The sequence below is a fragment of the Chenopodium quinoa genome, unplaced genomic scaffold, assembly GCF_001683475.1.
Source record: "Chenopodium quinoa cultivar QQ74 unplaced genomic scaffold, ASM168347v1, whole genome shotgun sequence".
Classification (NCBI taxonomy): Eukaryota; Viridiplantae; Streptophyta; class Magnoliopsida; order Caryophyllales; family Amaranthaceae; genus Chenopodium; species Chenopodium quinoa.
The window spans coordinates 1,498,611-1,525,249 of NW_018742616.1; the positions used below are offsets into that span (position 1 = coordinate 1,498,611).

Consider the following 26,639-nt stretch of genomic DNA (forward strand, 5'->3'; position numbering starts at 1 on the left):
TATAAAATTTTCAAATATCAACTTTTTATAATTTTCACTTATCATAGCCGAAAATATTCATGGTCAAAGATGTTCATTGAAGACCGCGCAAATGCAAATTGAGTCGAACTTTCAGGAACGGAGGGAGTATATTTTAAATAATTCTAATTTTACATGACGCTCTGTAATCTCGGGAAAATACTCCCTTTTTTATATCACATCATTCACTACATAATTATTTCGAGTTCAAACAACTCCCTTTTGTTTAACAATTTTGTATTTTGCGACATCCCTGACTCATCCAAAGTTTGATAATTTTTTAGTAACAATCACTTTTTTTTAGTAACGAGTGGTTAGTAAAAGCAATAAATTAATAACCCCATTTATATCGTTTATTTATATTTATAATTATATATAATAACTATATTAATAGCTTATAGCTGTGTAAATGTTTTGTTAGATCCCCTTTATATATATAAATGGTTACTAATAAATGTCTATTTATTTAAATGGTTACAAATAAATGAACTAAGAAGAAGAACCAAATTGGGAAAGGGACAAATTATTTGATTAAGGGGGGATCTAAGTCATCTAACGGATACAAATATACTAATATAGGCTGCTACTTTTATACATTGCAAAACAAGTATGAGTGTCAAACTATATTCGAATTACCTTACAAAACAATAACCCCATTTACTTACTTAAAAATAACCTATTCACTGATTGAACAGTGATAAGTGAATCACAAATTGATGAACAACTATTATCAAAGTACAAACGAAATGGATTTTTTTATTTTGAGTTGAAACAAGATAATATTGTCACACAATTCGGTATTAAATGATGTAATTGTTATTATACAATTATTTCAATAATAGTAAAAAATTATTGATCAAACAATTTCAATGTTTATATATTTTTTTAAATAGAAAGTAATGTTTATAAATAGTATAATAATTACGTATTGAAAATAAAATAATTTACCAAACAGTTTAGCAGTACAATATTTAAGAGTAAGCGATGCCCCAGCTCATCATAAGTTTACAAGTTTGATCTAAATTGATAATTTAGCTCATGTATGACAACTTTCTCTAAGTGATTATTTCGATTGCTAATAACTTATTATTGCTAAATTATCCATTTTGTTTATAACTAATTTCATGAATCATGATCTCTGTTACTAGAAAATGGATTTATATATTTAAAATTTCACTCTAAGTCTCTAACATATATACGGTTACTAATTTATGTACTAACTTTATGAACCAAGTTTGGGGGGAATGGTCATAATAATAATAACAATAATAATAATGAGTTTTTAAGAGTGGTAAAATAAGAAGAAGAAGAATGATAAAAATAATAGTGATAATAACTTAATCATATTTCATCTTGCAATAAGCAAAACTTTTTTATCAAACTATTTCAATATAATATTAAAACAAAAGGAATGATTATTTGTGACTTTTTTCCGAAGCTATCTACATGAAATTTTTATTATATATTCGTTACAAAAAAAAGTTCAATTTACAAGTCTATTGTTATTTACTTGATTATCTTTACTAATTCTTCTTCTTACTTATGATCTTATTCAACGCTTATTATTGATGTGAAAGTCTATTGTTATTTACTTGATTATCTTTACTTATTCTCCTTCATTCCTTATTACTTTCCATTGATTATGTCTTTCTCACATTATCTAAATCTCTAAGAACTTGATAAGGGCGACCCTTTTTTTTTTTTCATAACATGAAATTATTTAAAACAAATACAATTACACAAGACCAATGTTGCTTTAAAATTACAGATTCCACTTTTGTAACTATAATTAAAAAAACAATTACACAAGATCATTGTAAGGGTTACAACAAAAAGTATAAAATAGAAAAATATGCGCTAGTGAGGAATCGAAATCGGAATCATGTAACAACATGTCAATGTTTGCATATCTATCGAGTATTAATTAATCAAAGCAAGCTTTCATCACATAGCTTCTTGTGTTACTAAAAAAATTTCAAACATTATATTATGAATTGTTGTGTTGTTTTCAGATATGAGCTTACCAAACATAACTGCTTGTGTTACCAAAATATTATCAAATAACAATGTTCGAAATTATTGGGGATTTTCCGCCATTGTCCACGACCTTACACCATTTTCAACCATTATTGTTGTCGACCTTCAAATCTCATATTTATTTATTAATGAATAGGTTACTTCTGTGCCTTTAACAATTATTGTAATTTCAACACAAAATTCAATATCATTTGAAATCGCCAGGAAGAACAAGAAGACTCATTTCAGTATTTCAATAGAATAAGGGTATATTCTGCAAATAGACCCATTTCCTTAATTGGAGACGATTAATGGAGGAAGAATAGGTCATTTTAATTGCAAATAATTACACCAATTTCCACAATTCCGTTCTCTTTCTCTCACCTTTTCTTTTTCTTTTTCTTTCTTTTTTTTTGGCTCCTCTAAATCTCTAAACTTTGGCTCAATTCTTCATCATTCACCATATTCAACCCCATAAAACAGTACTACACTACTACGTACACACACACACACACACACACACACACACATATATATATATAATTGCAAATAATTACACCAATTTACGTTGTTAATTAAAACTCAAAATTCTTAATAATCTTAGGAGGTTTAATTTGTCTAATTAAATTCGATTAATTTGTCCAATTACATCAATTAATCTGACTGGAAGATGTATATTCAAGATTCTTTAATGATAATGAAGCAGCTTCAAAGTTTTTTTTTCATCTTCCATGGTCGCCCTTTTGCTATTTCTTCATAGAATTAAAGAAATGAACAGTTGTTTCTTTTTTTTTTTTTTTTGGATAAAAAATTAAAAAAAATATTAAATTACTAGCTTTGGAAATGACAAAATATTTAATTTTAAACATTAGGTTAAATCAGAAATTTCAATTCAAATTTAAATGAAAATTCAGAACTAGTGGAGTTTGAAGCCCATATTAACTACCAATGAAATGCTGCCATGCCACATTGTATGTAGCCTTTTCCCTCATATGAGAATGCGATTGCAAGCATGTTTGTTGGTGCGTAAATTTTATGGAATTGAATCTAATCTACATTGTTGTCCTTTGTGATTATCAAGGCAAGAAAATCTTCTTATTGCATCCTGATTTTCTGATGCTGCATTGGCCAATGGCCATCAAAGAGTTTGATTGGTGTATGAACACAACAAAAGTAGCCTGATTATTCTGACAAAATAAAATTATAATAAATTACAGAAGTAAATCACAAGCCAATAAATTACAAGATAAATGATTGGCAGAGAAGTAGGACATTTATTGATTATAAAATATTGAATAATTTATGTAAATCCCCAGAAAAAACAAACATAATGTAAGCAATTTTCCTGTACAAAGAGAGAAATTTCTATCCCTCAACCAATATCAAGATGATGAACTTTCAAAATTCCACATATCTACAACAAAGAACTACAGACAACAACCCTCCAGAAGGAGAAACAGGTAATGCTAAAGAAATGAAGGGCCACAGCCAAAAAAATTCCAAGCCCTCTCCAAGCTAAACTTACCTTAAGTCCAAAAAATTATCCCCCCAAAAGGCCGAAAGCAATATAAAGTGTTTTGTCTTTCTATTTGATGGCGTAGGAGCGTGTACACACTGCTTCCAGTCCTTCCATGAATAGTAAGGAGAAACTTGTCAACGCCTGAAAAACTCCCGGTAAACCAGTCTGTATGTTGTTCAAGGTCATCGCTCTAGTTACCTCCACTGCTTTAGCATGTTTCATCATCTCGTCTTCTACTCGCCTTTGGCAGGCTTGGAGCTCAGATTTTTTCTCGGACAGTGGATCACGTGCATCAAGTACCTGCCCATTGTCGGGTCCATCCGGAAAATTAAGGCCTACCATGGAATATGAGTTGTAATACTTCTTCTCAAGGGTTCTGACAGCCGTAGATTTCTTCTCAAGTTCTTTTGATATTGATTCTGTTCTCTTTTGGATCTTAAATTCCTCTGTTTGCTTCGCTGATATCACATGGACAACATTAACAAAGCTTTTCATGGCTTCTGAAGTGACGGTATCAGGAAGACGATCAAGGGCATTTTTCCACTCATCAAAAAAGGGATATGCATCTGAGTGCTCCGGCATCATGTTAGCGGATTCGTGGTCAACAGGAAGAAGGCTTAGCTTGAACCAACCATGAAGAGAACGGACGAAGTCTCGTTGGAATTTAATAAGGCGACAGAAACTCGAGTGCCAGGCAGAGACAGCTGATTCTAAGTCCCGAGTTGCTTGCCGATGGAGTTCAGAGGTTGATTCCCCTTTTGCTATACGGTTTATCAGACCACGTACTTGCTGAACAATTTGGTTCTGAACTTCATGGAACTGATTCATTGATCTCCACATGTACATCATCCTGCATTCAACGAAATGGTTTTGCGTAAGCATAACATATTAATATCAAACCATTTTAATGAACTCAAATTGCCAGAGCTAAAGAAAAGAAAGACCATAACATTTCAAGGAAGTGAGTTCCTTACGCCCCAAGGCAAAGCAAAGTCGATAGTGTCAAGGATCATACCTTACAAAGCATTGAATACAGAAAACACCAGCTAAGACCATATTGCAATATGTGCAACTACAGCACTATGAGTCTCAATATTCAGGTTATAATTTACAACTTTTAATCAAAGATTTTGTAAAATATTTACTTCCATCCAGAGCTAAACTAGTACAGTAAGCTAGTGAAGTTCTGAAATTTAGCAGGCAAGCATGGTCTTTAAAGAAGAAAGGGACAGCAAACAGAGCCAGCATACAGTCCAGTGGTCTACAAGCTTCAATTTGAATTAAAAATTAATTCCCACTTAATTCTAGTTATAATTTTTCTATCATAGTTAATCCTTTTAGTGTATGTAGCAACTGCCACTAACTCTGCAATGGTAACCTACATATGCAGGAAGTCAACTGCTCTAATGAGAAAACAATCCAAACTTTTCGCCGGAGACCCTAATTTATCCTTTCAATCCATCTATTCAAACTGACTAGCACCCGTGTTTAATGTTAACAAGCCACACCAACCACCGGGGTCGATGTCATAATTGTCAATGATATGCACCACATTGATAGATCCAATGATAATCATGCTAAAGTGCAAACTAATTAGAAATCTGCGTATCTATACTCTTTATTGGCTCATGACAATCAGGGGCCTACAATGCTATTATTCTGACAAAATATCATTGATCAATATAAATATCCACCCCAATTCCCAATCTGCTCAAACAGTACAAAAAATACTGAATGATCAATACTTTCGACACAAGATTATACTCTAATTAAATCCAGATCTCACTATTACTATTAACTAGGTCCCATAAATATAAAAGCAAGGACACTAACAGCAGTCACTTCAACCAAAATAAATCGTTTCTAGATTGGCTAGGAAAAAACAAGGGTGGACCCAGACACAATAAAAACAATCTACCAAATGCCACAACATTAATCATATCATGAAAGAACTTGTATTTAAGCCTAAAAGAACCATGTTATGAATGAACTAATTGCTAGGAGGCGGCCCAATAGGACAACAGGACACCTATTACTACAAGATGGTTGCAAGAGCACATGGTTTATTTTCCAGTACCTTTTCCATGCCACTTGCCTTGACAATTCCACTCCCCCCATTTTTTTTTTTCCTTTCACACTTAATAGGAAACAAGAGTGAATTGTTCCCTCTAATGACATTTTATGTCAGGCAGAACCGGCATCAGTATGAAATGATGCAGGATTGGCAAGAATATAGTGAATCAGATGATCAAACTATCAAACTCCACTGTTTGATGAGGTCATGAGGAAGCTTAGAACTAATTTCTCTATTAATTTTCCACCTACCTGGGAAATGCAAGGTTGCCCCTAATACTAATGTGTCTGAAATTTCTGAAATTTCTCTACTAATACTAATGGAACAGAAATTCAATTCCAATTTTCAAAACCACTAGAAGGCTCAATACAAATGTGTCTGCACAATGGCCTGAAAATTACAAATAAGTAAAGGCTTATTCAAGGAGAGCAGATAAAATTATTATGCAGTTATAATCTGTTCCCTATAAAGATTCTAGACCAGTAAGGCGACACAGTTAGTGGTATTATAGCATTAAAGTAGACTAGGTAGTAGATTGAGCCATAATACAACACTCATTCTGGATCAACATAAGCAAATTAAAATTTTATAAGCAGCAATACATTCAATTGCCAATTACATAATGCTTACCCATGACAAAGTTCAACGAGTTGTGGGATAAGATCACTGTCCCTCAGTCCAACAATGGCAGACGATGTCGTATTGACAGCTTGTGAAGTCACAATAATTAGAGATTGCAGTCTCTTAATTGAAGTCTTTGTTTTGTCCAACTTGACCTCATCACCTTTGTATTCCTGACTCTGAAGCGTTGCCAATTTCTTCTCATGCTCAATCTTCACACTTTCTCTAGCCTGCAGCTCATTCACAGCAATAATTAGAATTGCATCCAAAACTATAAAGCAGCTTAACTCAGCATTTTAATAATCAAACATGACAAGAGAAACCATTCTTCCAAGATTAGATTTCCTAATTAAGTAACTTCATGAAGAATAAAACTGGAGTTACAAACAATAATAAAAAAATATACATCGTATATAATTCAGGAACAAGTCTTCTCAATGTTCTTATAGCATGTTTATATTAAGATTATCTGCATAATCATAATAAACCACACCAAACAAGCAATGACAAGTTGACAACTGAATAATGACAGCATTTGAACATAATGCAGATCTCCACATTCCACCACTTTTTCCTCCTCTACCCTCCTCTCGTTCCCAAAAACATTGACATGGATGGTAGGAAATTCCACAATGAGATGCATCTAGGTAACAATCTAGCAAAAACATCCCCGTCAACCAAATAGCTCATAAACACGACTCACCTTTATTCTCTTAGCATGCTAAACAACCATAAGTCGTCATACTTCCCCTGTGTCACTGACTATCCTAATTGACACATTTGCATATCAGGAAAAAAAAAAAAAAAAAACCAATTGCAGTACATGCTTTTAAATGAGATAATGTGTTTTACAGGCAAAGAGAAAATTGAAATTGGGACACAGAACTTGTAACCAACCTAATTTTATTTTTCTTAAAAATAAAGTAGAACCATCTCAAAACTGGAGGGAGTTTCAATTTCTTTCTACGAGAGTCTCCAAAATGGAAGGGACCATTGCCTAATAGAGTTAACTAATAAAAAGGTATGGTACACAACATCCAAAAAATATAGATGCAAAACTAGGATAAGCACTCCCATCTTAATCACTTAATTTAGCTTGAAAGTGAAAACAACTGTAAGACAATTCGCTGGGATCAGAAAATGGGTACTTTAAGAAAAGTGGGACCTCGAAATGTCAATATCAAAAATCACTGGCCATGTTAAACCGTTCACTCTCTCAACCAGGGATCCACACAAGAGAGAAAGCAAGCATTTACAGGTAAATTCTCACCTTACAGGAACTTTATCAAAAAGCCAGAAAAAAGGGCAAAGATAAAGATAGATGTACAATTTGTTCAATAAAGCAATATATCAGCACCTTGACTTCTTCATAAAGCTTCTTTTCCCACGCCAGAAGGCGTTCCAATGTAGAGCAAAGACTCTTAGAATCTCCGGTTGCTTCCAACGCAGAGGTATCAAGCCGATACTTCACAGCCAATGGAGGCTTTGAAGTCCAGGTCGAGCTTAAGGTACTCAACACCCCGCTTGAATGATATACAGTTTCTGCAACACCCAACAACAACAAATATAAATGCCCAAATCCATACAACATATCCGAAAACGGACTGATTCAAATTCTAAAGCACCACTAGTCATCTTATCCATCATCCTACAATTCTACTCTATCCAATCCAATAAACTACTAAAACACTAGACATCCCCAATTCTAACTATCCAAAATTCAATCAAATTTACTTCAGATCACAGACAATAGTATGATTATATAGCATAAGATGCCAAATTATACAATAAACATGTGTATAAATGGTTCAAACTACTTACACATTGGATCACAAGAAATCATAAGTAACAATTATATTAATCTTCAAACAAAATTAAACAACATAAAGATGCTAAAAATAGGAAGAACATACTCTTTAATTGTCGAAAACTGCGATCAAGCTGAGCTCTACCAGTCTCTAACATCTCAGAAACCTGATCACCAGCAGCAGCAGCTTTATCAAAATACTCCTTAAGAGAAGCCACAATCTCTTGAAGATCCTTATGCCTAACAACAATCCTCATCTCTTCACTCCCACAAACTTCTCTCCCATTATTCTTCCAACTCCTCGACGACGAAGCTCCATCCTCAGATCGCTCCTCCACCTTCTTCAATGGCGGAGCCATCCCCACCGGCTCGCTCCGAACCGAGGAAGAACCGAAATGGGACCGGGTTCGAAGCTCGGAAAACTCTGATCTTGTCTCCCTTTCATCATCCCCATCTCCATCAATATCCCCATCATCTTCCTCCTCATCAACATCGTCCGAATCCGAGGAATTTGAACTGTAATGATCACCCCACTCACTGCAATGAACTTCCTCCCTTTCCCTCTCACTCTCTCTTTCTCTCTCCTCCCTTTCCTCCTCCCCACCACCCAAATGACGATTCTGCCCTTGGTGGTTGAAACCCTGGTGAACATGGTGGCTTGAAACGGTGTCACTTTTAGCAGAAGGGTGGAAGAATTCCGAATCAGGAGGAGAAGGAGGAGGGTAGAAATTATCCCAATTCCAAACGGAAGAAGCCTGAGAAGGGGTAGATGCGTAATTATAATTAGGAACACCGACATAAGTTGTCTCCATTTCTCCCGGAAAATCGAATTTTCCGGCGAATGATTTAGGGGTTGAAGATGAAACACTAGAATCCGACAAAATATGGGGCAATTTCGGACCCCTTTTTACCCTCCCTTTTTCAACAATATTACCAGATTTAACACTCGAATCAGACAAAATATGGGGCACTTTCGAACTCCCAATCGTCGGAGAACACTCCGGCGGAGGCGGCGGCGGTTGCGCAACCGGAGAATACGGGACAGTTTTAATCGGAGGCGGGGGTTTAGGGAGATGGGTAGCAGAGGAATTGGAGGAGAGAGAAAATAGCGTTTTGGGTATTGAAGGAATTCGATTGTTCTGAGAATGGTTGAGGAGAACAGAAGGAGTTGAAGGGGAGACGACGAGGAGGGGTTCGCCGGCGGCGAAGTCGGTGAGAGCGTCGCCGGTGACGCGGAGTGAGCGGAAGTAGTCGGCGTGTGCGGCGGCAAGGTGGTGGCGCGCGAAGACGGCGTCCTTGATTAGTCGCCGGCGTTCTTTGCAGCGACGAACAGTGTCTTCGTTGTCGAGCTTTGAAGCCGTGCACCCCATTTTAATGGCGGTTTTAGAGAGAGAAAGTGGAGGAGAGAGAAGGGGTGTTAGAAATGGCGATTTTGGAGTGATTTCATGGTGGTTTTTTTTAGAGAGAGAAAGGACGGTTGAAGAAGGAAGGAAGAAGAAGAGTGGAGTGTACTGTGTAGTAGAGTAGAGAGTAGCTTACTGGTAATAAGAGATAACTGTTGCCTTTTTCTTTTTATTATTTTATTTTTTATTAAAAAATATACTTGTATTTATGTCTTAATTTTATTTTTATTTATTTTTGATAGGACATGTCTTATTAGTAATTGACTTTTCAATACGAGTATAAAGAAAAATACAAAAGAAAAAAAAAAAAAAAAGGTGATAGATGAGGAAGAAGAAAGGGGCAAAGATGATAAACTTTTGTCATAACTTTAATTATGTGGTTAGTTGAGACTTGAGAGTGATTATGGAAATTTAGAGTTTTATAGGAAAATTTATTTTAAAGTTTGTTACTCCCTAATGTTTTAAAATGTTGAATTTGTGATTTGTAAAGATTTTTGAATCAAATGAAGCTTTAATTAATTTTTCAAAATTCGAGAGTTATAACTAGCAATTTTTGCAACTTCTTTTTATAAATTGTAATTATAGATTTATAAATACCTTTATAATGTCCAAACATGAGTCATTTACCACCGACTCAATATAGCCTCTTTTGACACTCATAAGAGTCATAATTGAAACATTACATCCTAACAGTGCCTAATGCCTAAATTCAATAATCCACTTTTTTTGTTTACCCATTTCAAATAGTGTTATATAAATAATTTTTTGTTAATTACTTCGTATTTGATTTACTACTTACTAATAAGAAATTAAGGAGTAATATCCTTCTCTCCTCAAATATCCTTCTCTCCTCAAATATCCTTCTCTTTTAAGCCTCTTAATAAAGTACTTTGTAACCAAAAAAACAAAAAACCCTATAAAATACGCTTTTCCTCGCTCAAAAAACACAAAAGCAAAAAAAAAAACTACCTACTTTTTCGAAAAATACAATTAGATGCACGTAGCCTTGTTGTACATCCATTTTTCCAAGGGAATACACTTTTCTACTTACTTTTTTACAATTTAGCACAGTAGTTTCTTCCAACTTTCCTTTTTTCTATTTAACAATTCAACAAAATTAAATAAATTAATCAACTAAATTAAGCGATTAAGCTAAGGACGTGAAGAAGACACGCGGATTTAATTAACAGAATAATAATAATAATTAATATTCTATGCACTAATTTGGAACAATATTGTTGCTTATATTTCACCTAATCAGAGACGACAGTCTTTGATTAAATTAATAATTGTGTAGTAGTAAGGTAAAGATAATTTATCACTTTATAAATTTTGGTCGGCAATAGTTGATTTATGGTTAATGATATGGTGCAGATTTTATCATAGTAAACTAAATTATATGGCTGAGTTATGGAAGGCTGTTTGTAGGCTGTTGGTTTGTATAAAAAGATGATTCTCCTATGTAAGAAGGCTGTCTTTTGTTTGTACATTTAACTTAGAGGTTCCATCTTCACTAATTTTTTGCATGGTAAATGCAACATATTAAAATAGGTATATATCAAGTCCTTACCATAAATTTTAAAATAGGTATATATCGAGTCCTTATCATAAAAAATGAAAATTTATGGTAAGGACTCGACGCACACCTATTTTACGGCATTACCATAATATGAAAATTAATGTGCTTTTTTTTTCTTCTTTTTTTTTTTTTTTTTTTTTTTTTTTTTTTTGTGAAGAATTAATGTTGCTACTTGAGTAGAGAACATATGCATGTGACGAATGAATAAGAAAAAGGGTCGTATGGGTGGTTTTCAAAGATAAGTTGTTAGAGTTATTACATCAAATTATTTATGAGGATGTAAAGTGCTTGAATCAGCTAATAGAAGAGCTTTCTACCAAAATTAACGCTTAGGCTTCATTTGGTAGGACGTAAAACGTTTTCCCATTTTACATTGTTTGGTTTGGTGTAAAACATTAAAATGTAAAACTTGGGGTGGAAAATCATTTTCCACCTAATTGAAAATATTTTCCCCCCAATTTAGAAGGAAAACATTTTCCATCACAAGTGGAGGGAAAACATTTTCCCTCACAATTGAATTTTCAGTTCAACAAAACAATGGAAAATGTTTAAAATGGAAAATCATTTTCCATTCAACCAAACAACGGAAAACTTTTTTGAAAATGAGTTTTTCATTGTAAAATGATTTTCATGGAAAACCATTTTACATTGAAAATGTTTTACACCCTACCAAACGGACCCTTATTTCGACTAAAATTCAGATTAGTTAGTGTCTAGTAGGCTTTAAATTACCAAAAAAATTTGCGTAAAAAAGGTGTTTTTGAGGACAAAACAAATGTTTGTTGGGCAGTGTAATTGAACCCAGGTTCTGGGTTATCTATGGCAGCATGGAAAAGAACACCTAAGCCCTTTTCACACTACATTTCACAGTGGTAGTTTATTTAATTAGTGCTTAACTAAGCTACACGCTGGCGTTATTTAGTGTACCTATACGGTAGGGACATATGAACATTCGGTCCAAATTAAATTAAAATACATTAGAAAGGTTTTTAGAAGCCAAATTTTGGGAGGTATATCAATGAAACCTACAATTATATATTTATGTTGGATAACTCGATGAATCCATAGTTTATGGAGTTATGGGACTGTAATTAATACATTACATGCCAAACTTTCTAATAATCCATTTTTTAAATTTGTCCTAATTTGGAAAGATTTCATTATTATTAATTAAAAGATTGATCTGAACCAATAAGTTGCTTGCTAAGACATTGATATAAGTTACAATACTCGCTATAAAACACTTTGTATGATGTTAAATTCGTATTAAGAACTTAAAAAGTGATTTCAAGTACTTAACATTACGTGCTATACTGTTATTATTAAATACTTTATATAAAGTAATACGAGAATCACGTATTTTTAAGAGAGAATCACAAAAGACAAATATTATGAAGTTCCATAATAAATACCGAGTAAAGTAGTAGACGTTGATCTCCAGCACCGAGCAAGGAGCAATCCTAAACGTCACGTCCTCCATGCAGTGCAACAGCAAAATGGATGTGAAGCAATAAATTAGTCACACACATCATTGTAATTGTAAAATAAAGTAATTCTGCGGCTATTTTTCCTCCTTTAGCATCGAATAACTAGTTTCCTTTTTGAGGAAAAAGAAGGGGGGGAATTCAAAAGATTATATGTCCCAAAACCCTAAAAGATTAGTACTATATGACAAACATATCGAGAACAAATACTTCATACTCCGCACTATACAAAGTACATATAAACAATATTCCAAGCGTTTGCACCTGAATATTAACAACAAAATTTCAAAACGAATTACCCTACTCTCATATTAACACGATGAATTTTCATGGATGGATAGAGTAGTTAAACTCTCAAAATTGAGTCCAACCAAAATTCCAAGAGCACTGTACTGTCCTCCAAATATTCCCTTAATGTCCTTTCACACTTACATAAAGGAAACAACGTTAACGGTGGAAAAGGCTCTTTGTAACTTTATTTTACCCTCATTTTTCAGTAATCAGACCCTTTTTTTTTGTCCTGGACCATCCAGATATTTGTTGGTTATCCTGTTGAATATCTCAGACTTGTGAGTATCCGATTCTTTTCTTTACTATAGTAAAACATTCATGTAGGAAACTAATTAAGTTGGTTTCTAACGTTACATTACCACTACATTCACTTTATTCAGTTTATGAGTTTCCTTTAAAGTAAAACTCTTCTTATAAAAGAAATAATCACCCAATTTTATACTCCCTCGGTCCAAAACCTTGTCGTCACAAATCACAATGCTGATTCGAAGTACACGAACAATAGGGACTGTTATTTCAGTATTACATAATAGACTAGCTATCGAAGTATAGTATCAACCCTCCCCGCCCCCCATGCGCACACGCACACACTACCTAATCTTACAACCGCACTTGTGCTTATTCTTAACCCAATAAACCACTCATAGTGCAATAAGCAAATGGCTAACCTTTCACTTATTATTATACAGTGCTGATACAAAAACAAACTTAATAGTCAACTGCAATGGGAGTACTAAATGAATAGGTTCACACCCAATTATACGCACCCAAACTAGTTGAAGTTAACCTAAAATCTCCTACCCCAGCCTAAGGAAGGAGTGAAGGACATCCCAAGAACCCAAAGCTCAAGGCATTGAATTTTCTTTCCCTTAAATTTGGGGATTAGCAAAACCCTATAAAGTAGTAAAATTACAAGCAAGACAGTTAAAACAATAAGATAAATAATTATAAAGCTTCGAATCCAATGCATAATCCTAAGTAAAGTAAAAATGGAGTATAAATCCAAACAATATTTCTTCTTCTTCCTCAAAAGGTAAACCCAAAATATATATGGTCCACTTAGCTCAGTTCAATTCTGAAGGAGTCCAAAATTTCCAAGATGATACAGGAGAATACCAATATTCAAATCTTCTATAAAAGAGATCTCTAAGTGGGTCCACTTTATTCTATAATTTCCATGAACATGTTCCCACTTACAGTATCTTGAAACTAGGTTGCTAATTCAAAGTTTTTCAAAAATCAAAATAAAAGGAAGGATCAAAATGTTAAGATCCTAAGGTTCAAACTGTTCAGTGCTTAATCAAGTACGAGTGTTTTGCTATGTCGTCAAAGTGTCATTTGTACTAAACACGTTATAACTTACACGTCATGTAAATAACCTTTTTTTTTTTTTTTGACAGGCACGTCATGTAAATAACCTAAACACAAGTACACAACACTTTTAAATGAACATTTCCCAGATTTTATTGAAATGGCTGCCTTTTGATTTCACTCTTTTCTCTCATCTACCTTTCAAGGATAACCCGCCACCAACAGAGGCTTTGGGGCCATGCCTTCAGATGGAAATCGCTATGGTGTATCATTTGTCGGAAAATCTATATCTCTACTCTTCCTTAGCTTATTCTAAAAGCAGCACAGTCTAGATGAACGCCCAAGGATTCTTTTTGAAGAGCACAAAAAATAAGGATAAAAAATTTCTAGTTTTCTACTGACTATTATGAAAAAAAGTTTCCAAGAAAAATAACAGCCTGTGAGCCTGTCCTTACTCTGACCGTCTTTGACAAACCCTTTGTAATGCACACTGATGCATCGGACCATGCCATAATTCATTTAGATAACTATATAGCTCAAAGGAGCGGTAGCATGGAACGAGAAAGGAATCTAACAAGCAAAGGCATCAGATTTTTTTTCTCATGAGATCCAAAAAATCAACCACTATATCTTCAAAATCAAATGCTAATCCTCACAGATATTTTCCCATCTAACCCGCCAGGTGCGGGGTAGTTTTCAGCGAGATATTAGAGTAGTGTCTGCCTAGGAGAATCAGAATTCAGAATCATATCCAATCAAATAATGCAAAACCACAAATACAACAAAATAAGGCCACCATCAAATGTGCAATAATCAAACACACGACAAAAAGAAATGTGCAATTTGGGTAATTATGAAAGCAGAAGAATTCCAGAACCACCCAAACCAAAGGCATACTAAATATTAATTACCCAAGAGAAGCCAAAAAGATTAAAAGAAAAAAAAAAAAAAAGATAAAAAAAGAAGGGGTCAGATTAGAAATAACAAAGACCCAAACAAAGTCCCCCACAAGTCCATGGGTGACACCAGTTATGTGGTTAAAGAAAGGTCCCTACCACGTTCGTTTGCGAAAACAGCTAAGCAAAAGAATAGAAAATGTAGATCTTCCTATAAGTCAAACATCATACACGGACCACATTATACTACATGTTATATCCTTTTGTAGACTAGTGCTGAAGTTTTTTGTATTTCTTGGGTTTTCATTCTCAGTCTAATCTAGTGCAAGTTGGGAGCAAATTAACATGCACATTTCATGAACTTCTTCATTGTACCAAACTTACTAAAACTGATTATGAGCTTGTGTAGTTGGCATCCTTGCTTTGATCATGATCTGGTTGGAGTGGAGCTAGCTTTTTTCTCATCGTTCTCGTGAAAGCCGTAATTCAGAAATATGCCCTGAAGCATGATTTTGAGAAGGCGGATAGGTCAGATATTTAAGCAGCAGAATATAGCGGTACCTGTATCACTGTACATGATTTGCTAGATATGTTGTACAACTATGTATATGTGCAAGTGTAAGGAACATCTAGGAAAAGAAGAAAAATATTTGTTGAAAATGGGTGAAGTAATCCTCATGCAGTCATGCATTTATTTTGTCAGATTCTCTACGTACAGCTATCAGAAAGTGATAGTTGAAGGCCGACCAATTTTATTTATTTTTTTGAAAAATGTACAGGCATAATCTATTGATAAAAATAACACGTCCAAACTCATTTTGTGAGAACTTGGATGGTTGGTACGAGAACATACCAGAGCATCATTCATAGCAAGAGCAACACAGTAGTGTTCCTGTAGAAGAAATTGAGAAAAAGTTTGTTAGCAATCATAACTATGGCAAAGTTCTAAATCTCAGGGACACCTACAGGGAAAAGTGCAGACTCTGGGGGTTTTAGAAAATGATACTCCGTTATAAGTATTTTAAAAATAATATCCAAGGAGCAACTTCTTGCAGTTGAATCCAGCACATGTACTGAACCATGGATCGAGGATATTTCACCACCGAGATAAACTCAGCTTAATGCAGTCAGCTGAAACCATCACCAGACTTCAATATTCTACCAAGAGTTTACATCCAAGTGGATCTTAAAAACAAGCAACATTTAGTTTAGTCACTTCATTTTGGTTGAAGTGAAAGTACTAAAAATAACCACCTTTCACTTTATGCACACAAACTAATAAATAGAACCTAAATTGTCACATGCTTTTCAAGATCATGAAAACGCATGCCAAGCATAAAAGGGTAAATAATTAGTTAGAGTTGTCTACAAAGACAAACTCTTGGAAACCATGAACTCAAGTCCAAAAACTGTATATATATCATTCATCTGTTTAACTTTGTAGGCATCCTTGATCCATAACTTTCATGTGTATGGCTAAATGTTTGTGTATAGAAGAAATTTGTTTAAAGTCAAAAGAGTAATGTTATCAGACATTTGGGACAACAAAGCTACTTAAAATCATATAGCATATTAGTCACTCTCACCCTTGGTATTAGAAAACATCATTAGCAGGACAACAATTAAGGAAATTTATCCCATACACAGATGTTGAAGAAAAGCCCTCATGGTCATTGGATGAATAAGTCATCACTTAAGGGGGACCAAATCAATAGCCCATCTCTTATGACATTACATCATAGAGAATGGTTGAAAATTTGACCATACCCCAACCCTGAATTCCTCCACCTACAAATCTCTTCCTCACTGCTACTTAGTTCTACCTAGATTTTCACGGTTCACCCCACCTTCATTTCCGGGACCACCCAATACAGGCCGCTCCTCACCTAGTCACCCCCCCCCCCGCCCCTCAAACCCCAACGTGTCCAATTGTCCATTATAGTGCCATACAAAAAGCAAAGAAACAAACTGACTACATATAGCTCATTTATAATCTTGGTCTAACAAGTTTGCGAACCGATAGCAAACAAAATCGATCAAAGCTTGTGAGTTTATAAAAAAAAAACAAGCTCAGACAAATTCAATACATCTAGAGCAAGATGAGTTCACGTATCAAGATCAGAAGCACTAGCTTTTATATTGAGGCTCAAGGGGAAGATTGAGGCTCAAGGGGAAGATGGTTCCACCCAACTTGTATGTTTAATTTACAAGGACCATAATTGACATAATGAAACAACGAAATAAAAACTTGCCTGCATCATGTGCCACTCCTCAAATTCATCGAATAACTCCAGGCGCTCAATCCTAAACACAATATTACGAAAGAGAAACTTTAGGTGGGCTTACCTGGGAAGGGTGCATAATAAGTAAAGCAGGTAAATGAAAATTAAAAAAATTAGACATGTGTAACATAGAAGTCAGAAAATTAAATACTATTAACCTGAAAAGGCATTCTAGATAAAAGAAAATATTATGTTATTTATAAATCCATCTGAAATTTTAATATCCCGTAAACAACATAACTACAATTCAGTACACCATGATAATATCGAGCCATCACCTCCTTGACAAAGCATAGAATTTATTCACTTCTTGAACCAACAAGAAGATATTGCACCTTCTGATCTGCAAATGCAAGTAGGTATCCAAACACAGTATAACCTTTTCCAAACGACCCAGCTCGACAATAACATTACTACCCACACGCAAAGTAGAAAATGCAACTTCATTATGAAAGAAGTTATAAAGAATCTACCTGCGTCTTTCTTGGGAATCTATAAATTCACTGTAAACTCTCAGCATGTCCCAAGCAGTAGCCCTCTGAAACATCGCATATATTTTAAAATATATAATTAGGAAAAACAAAAGAGAAAATACATAGATAGAGTACACCAATAACAATCAAAAGCAAAAAGGCAAGCTTAGTCATTGTATATCATGTAACTAACCACATATGCGGAATTCTAGTAACAAAATCTCAATAATTGCTCATTGATGTACCTAACTTTTAAATAATATGGAAAAATAATATTTTGCTTCTTGTGAATAATTATATATAATAGCCAATCTCATCAGTTGACTTTAGATGAACTATCACGTCCAAAGTACCCATTACCAGTCTTGGATCGCACACTGCAGGCTTTACTCATCTTCGGGTGACTTGTTCCTTAGGAATGAGTTGCTTTCAGGGGAATATCATGTAATATAAACTCAAATTCTCAAAAAGACATCCCATAACAAAAAATTTAAACTTTGGAAGTGAAGTAGCCAAGTAATTACAGAAAGTACAAATTATACCTGCCATCCCTGATCAAGGAAAAGCCTTTCTTTCGCTTCCAAAGTTGGTGTAGCATGTATGCCTAAGAGCCCACAACCACGGCACTAAAAGAAAAAACAAGAGATTATCATACACTAAGTAGTGGAAGACAAAACAAACGAAGGTAAAAATGGAGTATTAGAATAATTTCTTCAGGATTTGCAAGGTAAAGCCAAAATCAAGTGCAAATAGGGTAGCATGCAGATAGAAAAGGACTTGAAAAGAAGATGTATTTAATCATATTGATCTCATAGATATGAAAGAAAACTTGAGGTAATATAGTTATCACAAGAAGAGTAGAAGATTGAAAAAAAAAAATTGTAAAAATAATTACCTCCAAGTTAAGAATCATTTGCTCTCCAAAAGCATCATCTGGATGAATCTGTAAAAAATGAATACAGAAATAAGCACATCGTACAAAGGGGTGACTCCAAGAAGACAAACAGCTGTGAATCAAGGATGTATAACCTGCTCATATAGGAAAAATACAGCTGTGGAAAATGTTTTTGCAGCCCAACCAACTATAGAACGGCTTGACTCAGGATCCAAGTATATTAAAACGCACTCTGCAATAATAAATGTTGGCAGACTGATATTGTCATCAGAATAAGCATTATCATCTAGCCACATCCTTGCTAAATTAAGCAAATGTATATGGATGACAAATTAAATTTGAAGAGAGTTGAGCGACCACACAGGGGAGCATGGGATAAGATATATTCAATCTGACCAAAGAACTGATTTACTTTCATTCGGTTGACAACAAAAAAATTGGCACATAATTTCCCTTATATTATCTTGACAAATTTTCTGTCCATCCTCTACTTCTTAAGAAGCTAGAACCACATATCGAACCCATAGAATTCAAACTATAAAACAACAGAGCTTGCAGAATGAGAATCATACTCAGGGTATTAACCCTCCTTCTATCCTTAAGGTAAAAAAAATACAACTGCTGAACCGGAGGGGATCTTCACGCTTCACCAACTTTAACAATCACTTACTTTAACAGAACTAGTGATTTAATTGTTAGTGAAACAGAAAATTTCATGCATACCTGGGATCAAGGTTAGCTAAACCTATTATATCATTTAAATTTTGAATGTCCCTCAAATCAACAGGAAGCAGTTTGTAATGATCTCCATGCACTTCTCCATTTTCTGCACAGGCCAAAAAATATCAAGTCAGCAGCAAGTTAATTTCCAATTAAGTGGTAGCAGTCAGGCAGGCTACAAAGTGGTACAGATGGAATCCTCTTAAAACAATCAGAATACTTCAATTCAGTTGCAGTAAGTAAACAAACGAACATAAAGCCGCCATGCAACACGTGCGCACACGCTCGCACACACACACACACACACACACACAAATAAATTAAAAAAAAATGACCCACAGGCCACAGGGGTACAGATGCCAGCACTGAAGATCTATAAAAGGCTTAGAGCAATAGGCAGTATACATATAACACCAAGCATGCACCTTTAATTAAGGTGTTGATGATGCCATTTTAAATCATTTAATAAAAAAGGTAATCAATTGCATGCTATCAAGCACAAACATAAGTAGTAGAAGCTCAGTACGACTACATACACAAGTGTCAAGAGTTCTGGATCAAATGATTTGATTGTTAAGGCATGTTGACTTACAGAAATCTAACAGTAATTATGAAAGTCTAACCTCGTGAAATCGAAGCTGTTGGACCAAGTTTTTCTTTCAGCTCATTGTAAAATTCAATTAATGCAGCCTTCTTGCTAGTCACCTAAAGATTAATATGCAATATAACTTCATAAGTTCATATTGATCCAAAAATGAAATAAAGAAAACATATATTTTCTACAGATAGTTGGGATCCCGTGAAAGTTTACTAAACAGAAGTCCCAGAAATGTCAAATATGTTTATATGGTAGCAAAAGTGATCTATCTTCTAAGTATCTGTTGCCAATTTGAATGCCTATAACTCTAAGTTCCCACAACCTTGAAAATCTTGCTTGATAAGTAGATAATATAGTATTAAACTCTCCCACCTTCACCCACACGTAAAACTGGGGGGGGGGGGTGTTGGAGTATAAACCAAATAACTATTACTAGACAAATGCTAAAGCAATATCTAAAGCCTCACAATTTTACCTCCTTAAAATCCAGCTCCACGTATAGGTATGGTGCCTTTCCTTCCGCCTAATAGAAAGAAGCATTGCACATGTATCAATATACATTCCTACTAAGTACAATAAAGACAATCATAATTATTAGCATATCATGTCAAATGGTCTAGACAAAGCTAACTATGTTCCAGATAATAATCCCAAAATTTTTGTAAAAGACCTAAAGGCTGAATCTTGTACCCATTTAAAGCAACATATCATACTATGATAATTGCCACATGTAGCAGATAATCATTAGCTTCAAATTTTAGAGTTATATACCAATGTGGGAGTTATGAATTATAGTAGCAAGTTAGCAACCCAAGAACTAAGAACTTAAGAAGCAACCAATAAAACATGTGTGATGTATATTTAGTGGGGGGAAAAAAAACCAGCCTACTGCCCAAATGAACATTATATATAATCAATTATAACTCCGAAATCAGTTCTAACTTAAAATAAAACGCAACCAAGAAGTTCATTAACGAGGTTACGAGGGATCATTTAAGGGTTTAAGGGATTAAGGGAAAAAAAGAAAAGGAAACCCTCTTGCTCGAACTGCATAAAACATCTCATAATATATGGACTAATACATATATGCAACTCCAGGTTGAGGTGGACTTTGAATATAGGAAACCAGAAAGGGAACAATTGCTGGTAAAGTTCTAGCATCCATTTCAAACTACAAGATCATAAAGCAAAATGTACCTGCAACTGAAAATATGTTGTATCAAAGCCTGCTCCAAGTGATAGAACTTGCTTCCTATTCTGATCATCAGTATTGAGAAACTGGAAAAGAAGCTTGCGAAGAGCAGCAAAACGGGCAAAATAACCTTCAAAAGGATAAATACATAATTAAGAGATAAGTGGAGAAACATATCGCAACGGTCAAATATGAAAAAACTTACTACAACTAAGCCTACCACGATTAATTATAGGAGATCTCCTTACAGGCCTTCTCACAAACAAATGGATGTAGTCATCTCTCATGTATCCCTTTTTCACACAAGACCTAAGACAATTATTAAGGAGAGGAGTAATCAGATTCACATAGAGCTAGGTTAATAACAAACAATAATTGCAAGTCACCTGCAGGTCCAGGTTTATTTTCTTCTAGATACAAATTAAAGTCTACGCATTCATACAGCACAAAATAGTAAATGTTCTTTAGGCAAAAAATATATACTGTATAAGTTATGGTTCACAAGTAAGTCTTCCAAAATCTCCATGACAATAAATTAAATTACTCGACTAACGACTGAAGCCAGCATGTATTTCTAAAGAACATGTGATGGACAACTTACATTAAGTATTATCTATAACCTTATCTAAAGAATTGATAACATACAGTTAAAATCTACACATAAACATATGAAGTAAATTATTAGATTCATATTGGTACTCAGCTTCTTAAGCGAAGGATTAGTTACTCTTTTAGCTGTTGAAAGCTGTCATTACCTTCAAGGACGATCAAATTTGAAAATTACAACAAGGGCATCATGATCTCATTGTTTCTGCAAGCCTTCAAAACCTAAAAAACACATAATCTATAGCATCTTCCTTTTGCATGTCATCTAACTCCTCATCAGTTGAAATACTCACTGTTCCATCTTCTTTTTCTTACTTCCCCACCCCATCCTAACACTAATATAACCAATTAATTTACAAGCAAATTAAATGTGGTAAGCTTTCCTCCGTTCCTCTCACTGCAGCCAGTCAAACAGCAACCTCTTGTTCACACAATTAGCAAACATTAGCCTCACAGCTCTCAATTAACTTCATTCATGTACAGGCCCTTGATTAAACACTTCCCAATTCACACACTGCTGGACCCAAACTCATGAATGATGCATTGCCTCCTCGTTAAAGAGAATGCTGCAACGCCTGCATCTCCAAACAATGGATCACACATTCTTGGGACAGATAACGCCTCCTTTATAGCTGGCAACCCCGTGTTAAGAAATCAGTAAAGCTTAAACCCCCACCCCCCGCCCTCCCCTCCCCACCCCACCTCACCCCCAACAACACCCCCCCCCCCTCCCCCTTTTATCAAAAAAACAAGGCCACAACAAGGCCATTTGGGTTTCTTATCAAAAAAACAAGCCACAACAAGGCCACGATACCGGTGAATTTTCGTAGCAATAGAGTTGTGTTCTTAAATTGCAGTCGACCATTTCAATTCTTACAGTTCCAACCATCAAAATTAGGTGAAAATAGCAAAATATAGGCTAAAGTGGGAGAACATAAAAAATAAAATCGATTCAACACATACACAAAAATTAATCGATGATCCAAAACACATACGAAATAACATAAATAAAATCGGCTCAACAATAAATAGAAAAATAATCCCAGAAAATTCAAGTTGCAACAGGAATAAAAATATGCATAAATATTGCTGTAATCAAAAAATAAAAATAAAAATAAAAGTTGGGGTTACAAAGAGACATCGCTCACAATTTGCTAGCAGAAGCGTCGTCATTAGTGGCTTGAACAGCAGCAGTGCTGCTGCTTGCATCTGCTGATTTTGTCGCCATTTTCGTCCTTTCTCAAACACTCAGATTGATTGAATCAAATTATGAATAACAACAATTCGTGGAAAAAAATAGGCTGTACGCAAATACGCAATTGCTAATTTGGTACTCTATCGAGTCTATCTGTTCTTTTATGTTCTTGTCTAGCTTTTGTCTACCTTTCCTTGAGAAAAATGTGGAGTAAAATATTTTTCCGGATAAGTCTTATATGTGGCTAAGCACATGAGGTACATTGGTTTATAAAAATCGTAAAAATAAAAAAATTAAAAAAAAAGAGTAATCTTTATATATATAAAGAGAGAGAAATGGGATCATGTAAGAACCCTTAGCTTAAGTGAGAACCATTCTAAAGATGAGAACTCATCTTACACCATCCGTTTTCATATTATGGATGGTTGAGATTGAATTTCGGATTGCTGACTTGTACATGTGGGCTTCTTTTTTTTTTTTTTGTATTGGAACATGCAATCAGTCATCATTGCTTTCTTGGAACATGGTTTTTATTTTTAATTTTTTTAATTTTCTACATTGAAACACGATAATATGCATTGGAAAACCAAGAGATTTAAGCCGCCCATTTTTTGAATTGTAATTAAAAAACTGAACTGCTATTCGTCGTTCGCAAATTACTGGGTGACGTTCACATTTTTAATTGAAATGACATTTTTGCCCTTGTGGATATTTTATCTATTTAAAGGTCCACCATGGGTAAATTTAGTTACCGGCAACATTAAAAACATTACCGAGCCCACCACTTGTGTTAAAAAAATCCCGAGCATTAAAAAATCCCGGTTCCACCATTGTACGGTGATCCCGAGGAATTTAAAAATCCCGGGCCAGAAAAGGAAAGTGTACGGAGTGATGTTTTACGATAGACGACGACAACGTTCACACGCCGGAGGGTTCGACTGAAGAATCTGTAAGTATTTCGGAATTTTTTTTTTTTTTTGTAAATAGGACATCCGCTTGATTTTTCCGGAAATCTGGGGGAGATCCGCCCAAAATTTCCGGATGTCCCCAATAACATCCGGAAATTTCAGGCGGATGTACACATCCGGATGAAATTTCCGGATGTTATTGGGGACATCCGGAAATTTTGGGCGGATCTCCCCCAGATTTCCGTAAAAAACAAGTGGATGTCCTTTTTTTTTTGTTTTTTTGTTTTTTTTTTTACGTAATTGTTATTGTTATTATTATTATTATTATTATTATTATTATTATTATTATGGTTATTAATATTAGTTTTGTTAATTTTGTAAATTTCTGTTATGATTATGATTATTATTAATATTATTACTACTATTATTATTACTATTGTTGTTATTATTATTATTATTATATTAGTTATTATTTGTTAATGTTACGTAGTTATTGTTGTTATTATTATTAGTATTATTATTGTTATTGTTATTATTATTATCATTAGTATTATTATTGTTATTATTATTATCATTAGTATTATTATTGTTATTGTTATTATTATTATTATTATTATTATTATTACTATTAATACTATTAATATTATTATTGCTATTATTGTTATTTTTATTATTATTATGATTATCTGTATTATTATTGTTATTATTATTGTTAAATTTAAAATAGTAATCCTTGCGTGTTTTATTTGTTTGTATTGTTATTTTGATAGGATTCGGAGGTTGAAGACGACGGTGACGTTGTGAATTACAGTGCACATTTTGTGACAGACACGGTTTTTCTAACGTTTGACGATGCAGTTACATGGGCGGATGCTGTTGCAATAAATCTGGGATTTATTTTGGTGAAATCGTCTTTCAACAAACAGAGGGATGGTCGACCAGTTCGATATTTAAGATGTGACCGGGGACGCAGGAGTAAGCCGAGAGATCTTGAGAACGCAATTCGGAAGGACACTAAAACCAAGGGCATTGGTTGTCCTTTCTACATCAAGATATGTTACGAGTTCGTCACCAATACTTGGTTTATCCGGGCGAAAGATGATGTAACTGGGACCCACAACCATCCAATGATTGTGTATCCATGGTATGACGCTCGAGAGACAATAGCGAATGAGGTCCTCGGTTATCGAGCCCTATATAAGAGGATTTATGGGCTTGGAAGACTTGAGATCAATGTGCAGCGTATTCGATGGGACGGTGGGGCGGTTGATTCCCGTCATTGGATGGTTGCAATACAAGATTTATTTCCTATTGCGACTTGGTTCAACGCAGCGGTTATTATTCTTGGTGTAGGCCAAACACCAACTTGCTACTACCCATGCCTCACGATATTGCCGTTGCGGGCAAGAAGGGGGGTCACAGAACTGGAGCGAGAGTTTGTCATCGCTACAGTTGGGGCCTCACATTTTATTTGTATTGAACTTACACCTGATTCGCCACTTCCCCCGGTTGCAGGTTGGTGGACCAAGCACCACGACCCAAGTGTTGACTGTTGGGATCAGCGTTACGAAGCTAGAAGGAACATGTGGGATGCCTTAATTAGATAGTGAACATGTTGTTGTACTTTCATTTATGTTAAACAGTTGTCGTTATGTAATTTGCAACGAATTGAACTTAATTAAACAAAATATTTACAAAACCACCAAAACAGTTGTTCAATACTTAAAGTACGTGACGAATAAATAGTACATAAACGAAATGCGTACAAGGGAAATAATAAAAAAAACAGGAAGTTCACAACCCCATCATCGCCCTCCAATCAGCTCGTAGCGCCTCAGTCATTGCTCTTGTATCACGCGATAGGCTCGGATACTCCTCCAGGGTCCTGTTGATGACCTCCATAGACCGACCCATCCACTTCAATTAAAAAAACAACATATTAAATAAATCACAAGTTTTTTTTAAAAAAAAAACAACATATTAAAAACAACATATTTAAAAATCGGATTTTAAAAACAACATATTATAAACAGCATATTAAAATAGCAACTTATTAAATTATACCAAAAAATACAACTACTTACGTAATCCGTGTTAGTTCTCTCTGGCAGTGTGCGACTCTCATGTGATGACGCAACTGGAGAAACACGTGGATGAGAAAATCGGTACAACCACTGCATGTAACCAGGACCGACTGTAGGAGCACCACCACCAAGTCTGCTGAGGGCACCTACCACGACACTAAAAGACATACCAAGGACAAACCGAGTCCACATCACAGATGTCATCTCTGGCGGAAAGTCAACCCGATACATCTTCAAGTTCGTCGGTCTCTTAGCCTTCTCAGGCCTGATAATGGTTGGTGGAATGCCCTGGACGTATCCAAGTTGCCGAACCACTTGATCAGGCATGTATGGCTCAATGATGCTACGATATTGGATGCAGCCAATGAAAAGAGTAGCAGGCACGCGTCGTGCTGGATCAACTCCGTACGGTAGCCAGTTAACTTCATTGTCAGTCAAATGATCCAACCTAGCCCGAAAAGCGAGAAGGCGCTCCATGCTCTTGTTAGGGCACCCCGATCCAAAATCCCAGGCGGACGCACGAGGAATAGCAAGCTCTCTGGTCAAGGTCCCCTGCTGAGGCCGAAAACACGGAAAGTACTCGTAGATCCACGCCTTCAGAAGCGTAAGGCAACCAGCGATAGAATCAGCATCTCTTCGTGATGCTGTACCCAATTGTCGGTACATG

The 26,639-nt window shown here is 35.0% G+C and overlaps 3 protein-coding genes across 3 annotated transcripts; all 3 read right to left on the reverse strand.

Moving 5' to 3' along the window:
* Positions 1-3,273: 3,273 nt before the first annotated feature.
* LOC110721533 lies at positions 3,274-9,748 on the reverse strand. Its single transcript, XM_021900706.1, has 4 exons — positions 8,162-9,748; positions 7,606-7,790; positions 6,258-6,478; positions 3,274-4,403 (listed from the first exon to the last, which is right to left on the reverse strand). The coding sequence occupies exons 1-4, from the start codon at positions 9,423-9,425 to the stop codon at positions 3,620-3,622; spliced, it is 2,454 nt and encodes an 817-aa protein (XP_021756398.1). The 5' UTR covers positions 9,426-9,748; the 3' UTR covers positions 3,274-3,619.
* Positions 9,749-15,077: 5,329 nt separating this feature from the next.
* LOC110721534 (tRNA wybutosine-synthesizing protein 4-like) lies at positions 15,078-23,413 on the reverse strand. Its single transcript, XM_021900707.1, has 13 exons — positions 22,934-23,413; positions 21,400-21,488; positions 21,185-21,309; positions 20,463-20,510; positions 20,013-20,094; positions 19,393-19,495; positions 18,804-18,924; positions 18,670-18,717; positions 18,317-18,400; positions 17,775-17,839; positions 17,272-17,323; positions 15,873-15,911; positions 15,078-15,518 (listed from the first exon to the last, which is right to left on the reverse strand). Exons 1-13 carry the CDS (start codon positions 23,011-23,013, stop codon positions 15,447-15,449), a joined length of 1,008 nt encoding a protein of 335 aa, XP_021756399.1. The 5' UTR covers positions 23,014-23,413; the 3' UTR covers positions 15,078-15,446.
* Positions 23,414-25,074: 1,661 nt separating this feature from the next.
* On the reverse strand, positions 25,075-26,638 carry LOC110721285 (protein MAIN-LIKE 1-like). The gene is made up of 2 exons (XM_021900426.1): positions 25,973-26,638; positions 25,075-25,805 (listed from the first exon to the last, which is right to left on the reverse strand). The coding sequence occupies exons 1-2, from the start codon at positions 26,636-26,638 to the stop codon at positions 25,683-25,685; spliced, it is 789 nt and encodes a 262-aa protein (XP_021756118.1). The 3' UTR covers positions 25,075-25,682.
* Between the last annotated feature and the right edge of the window lies 1 nt (position 26,639).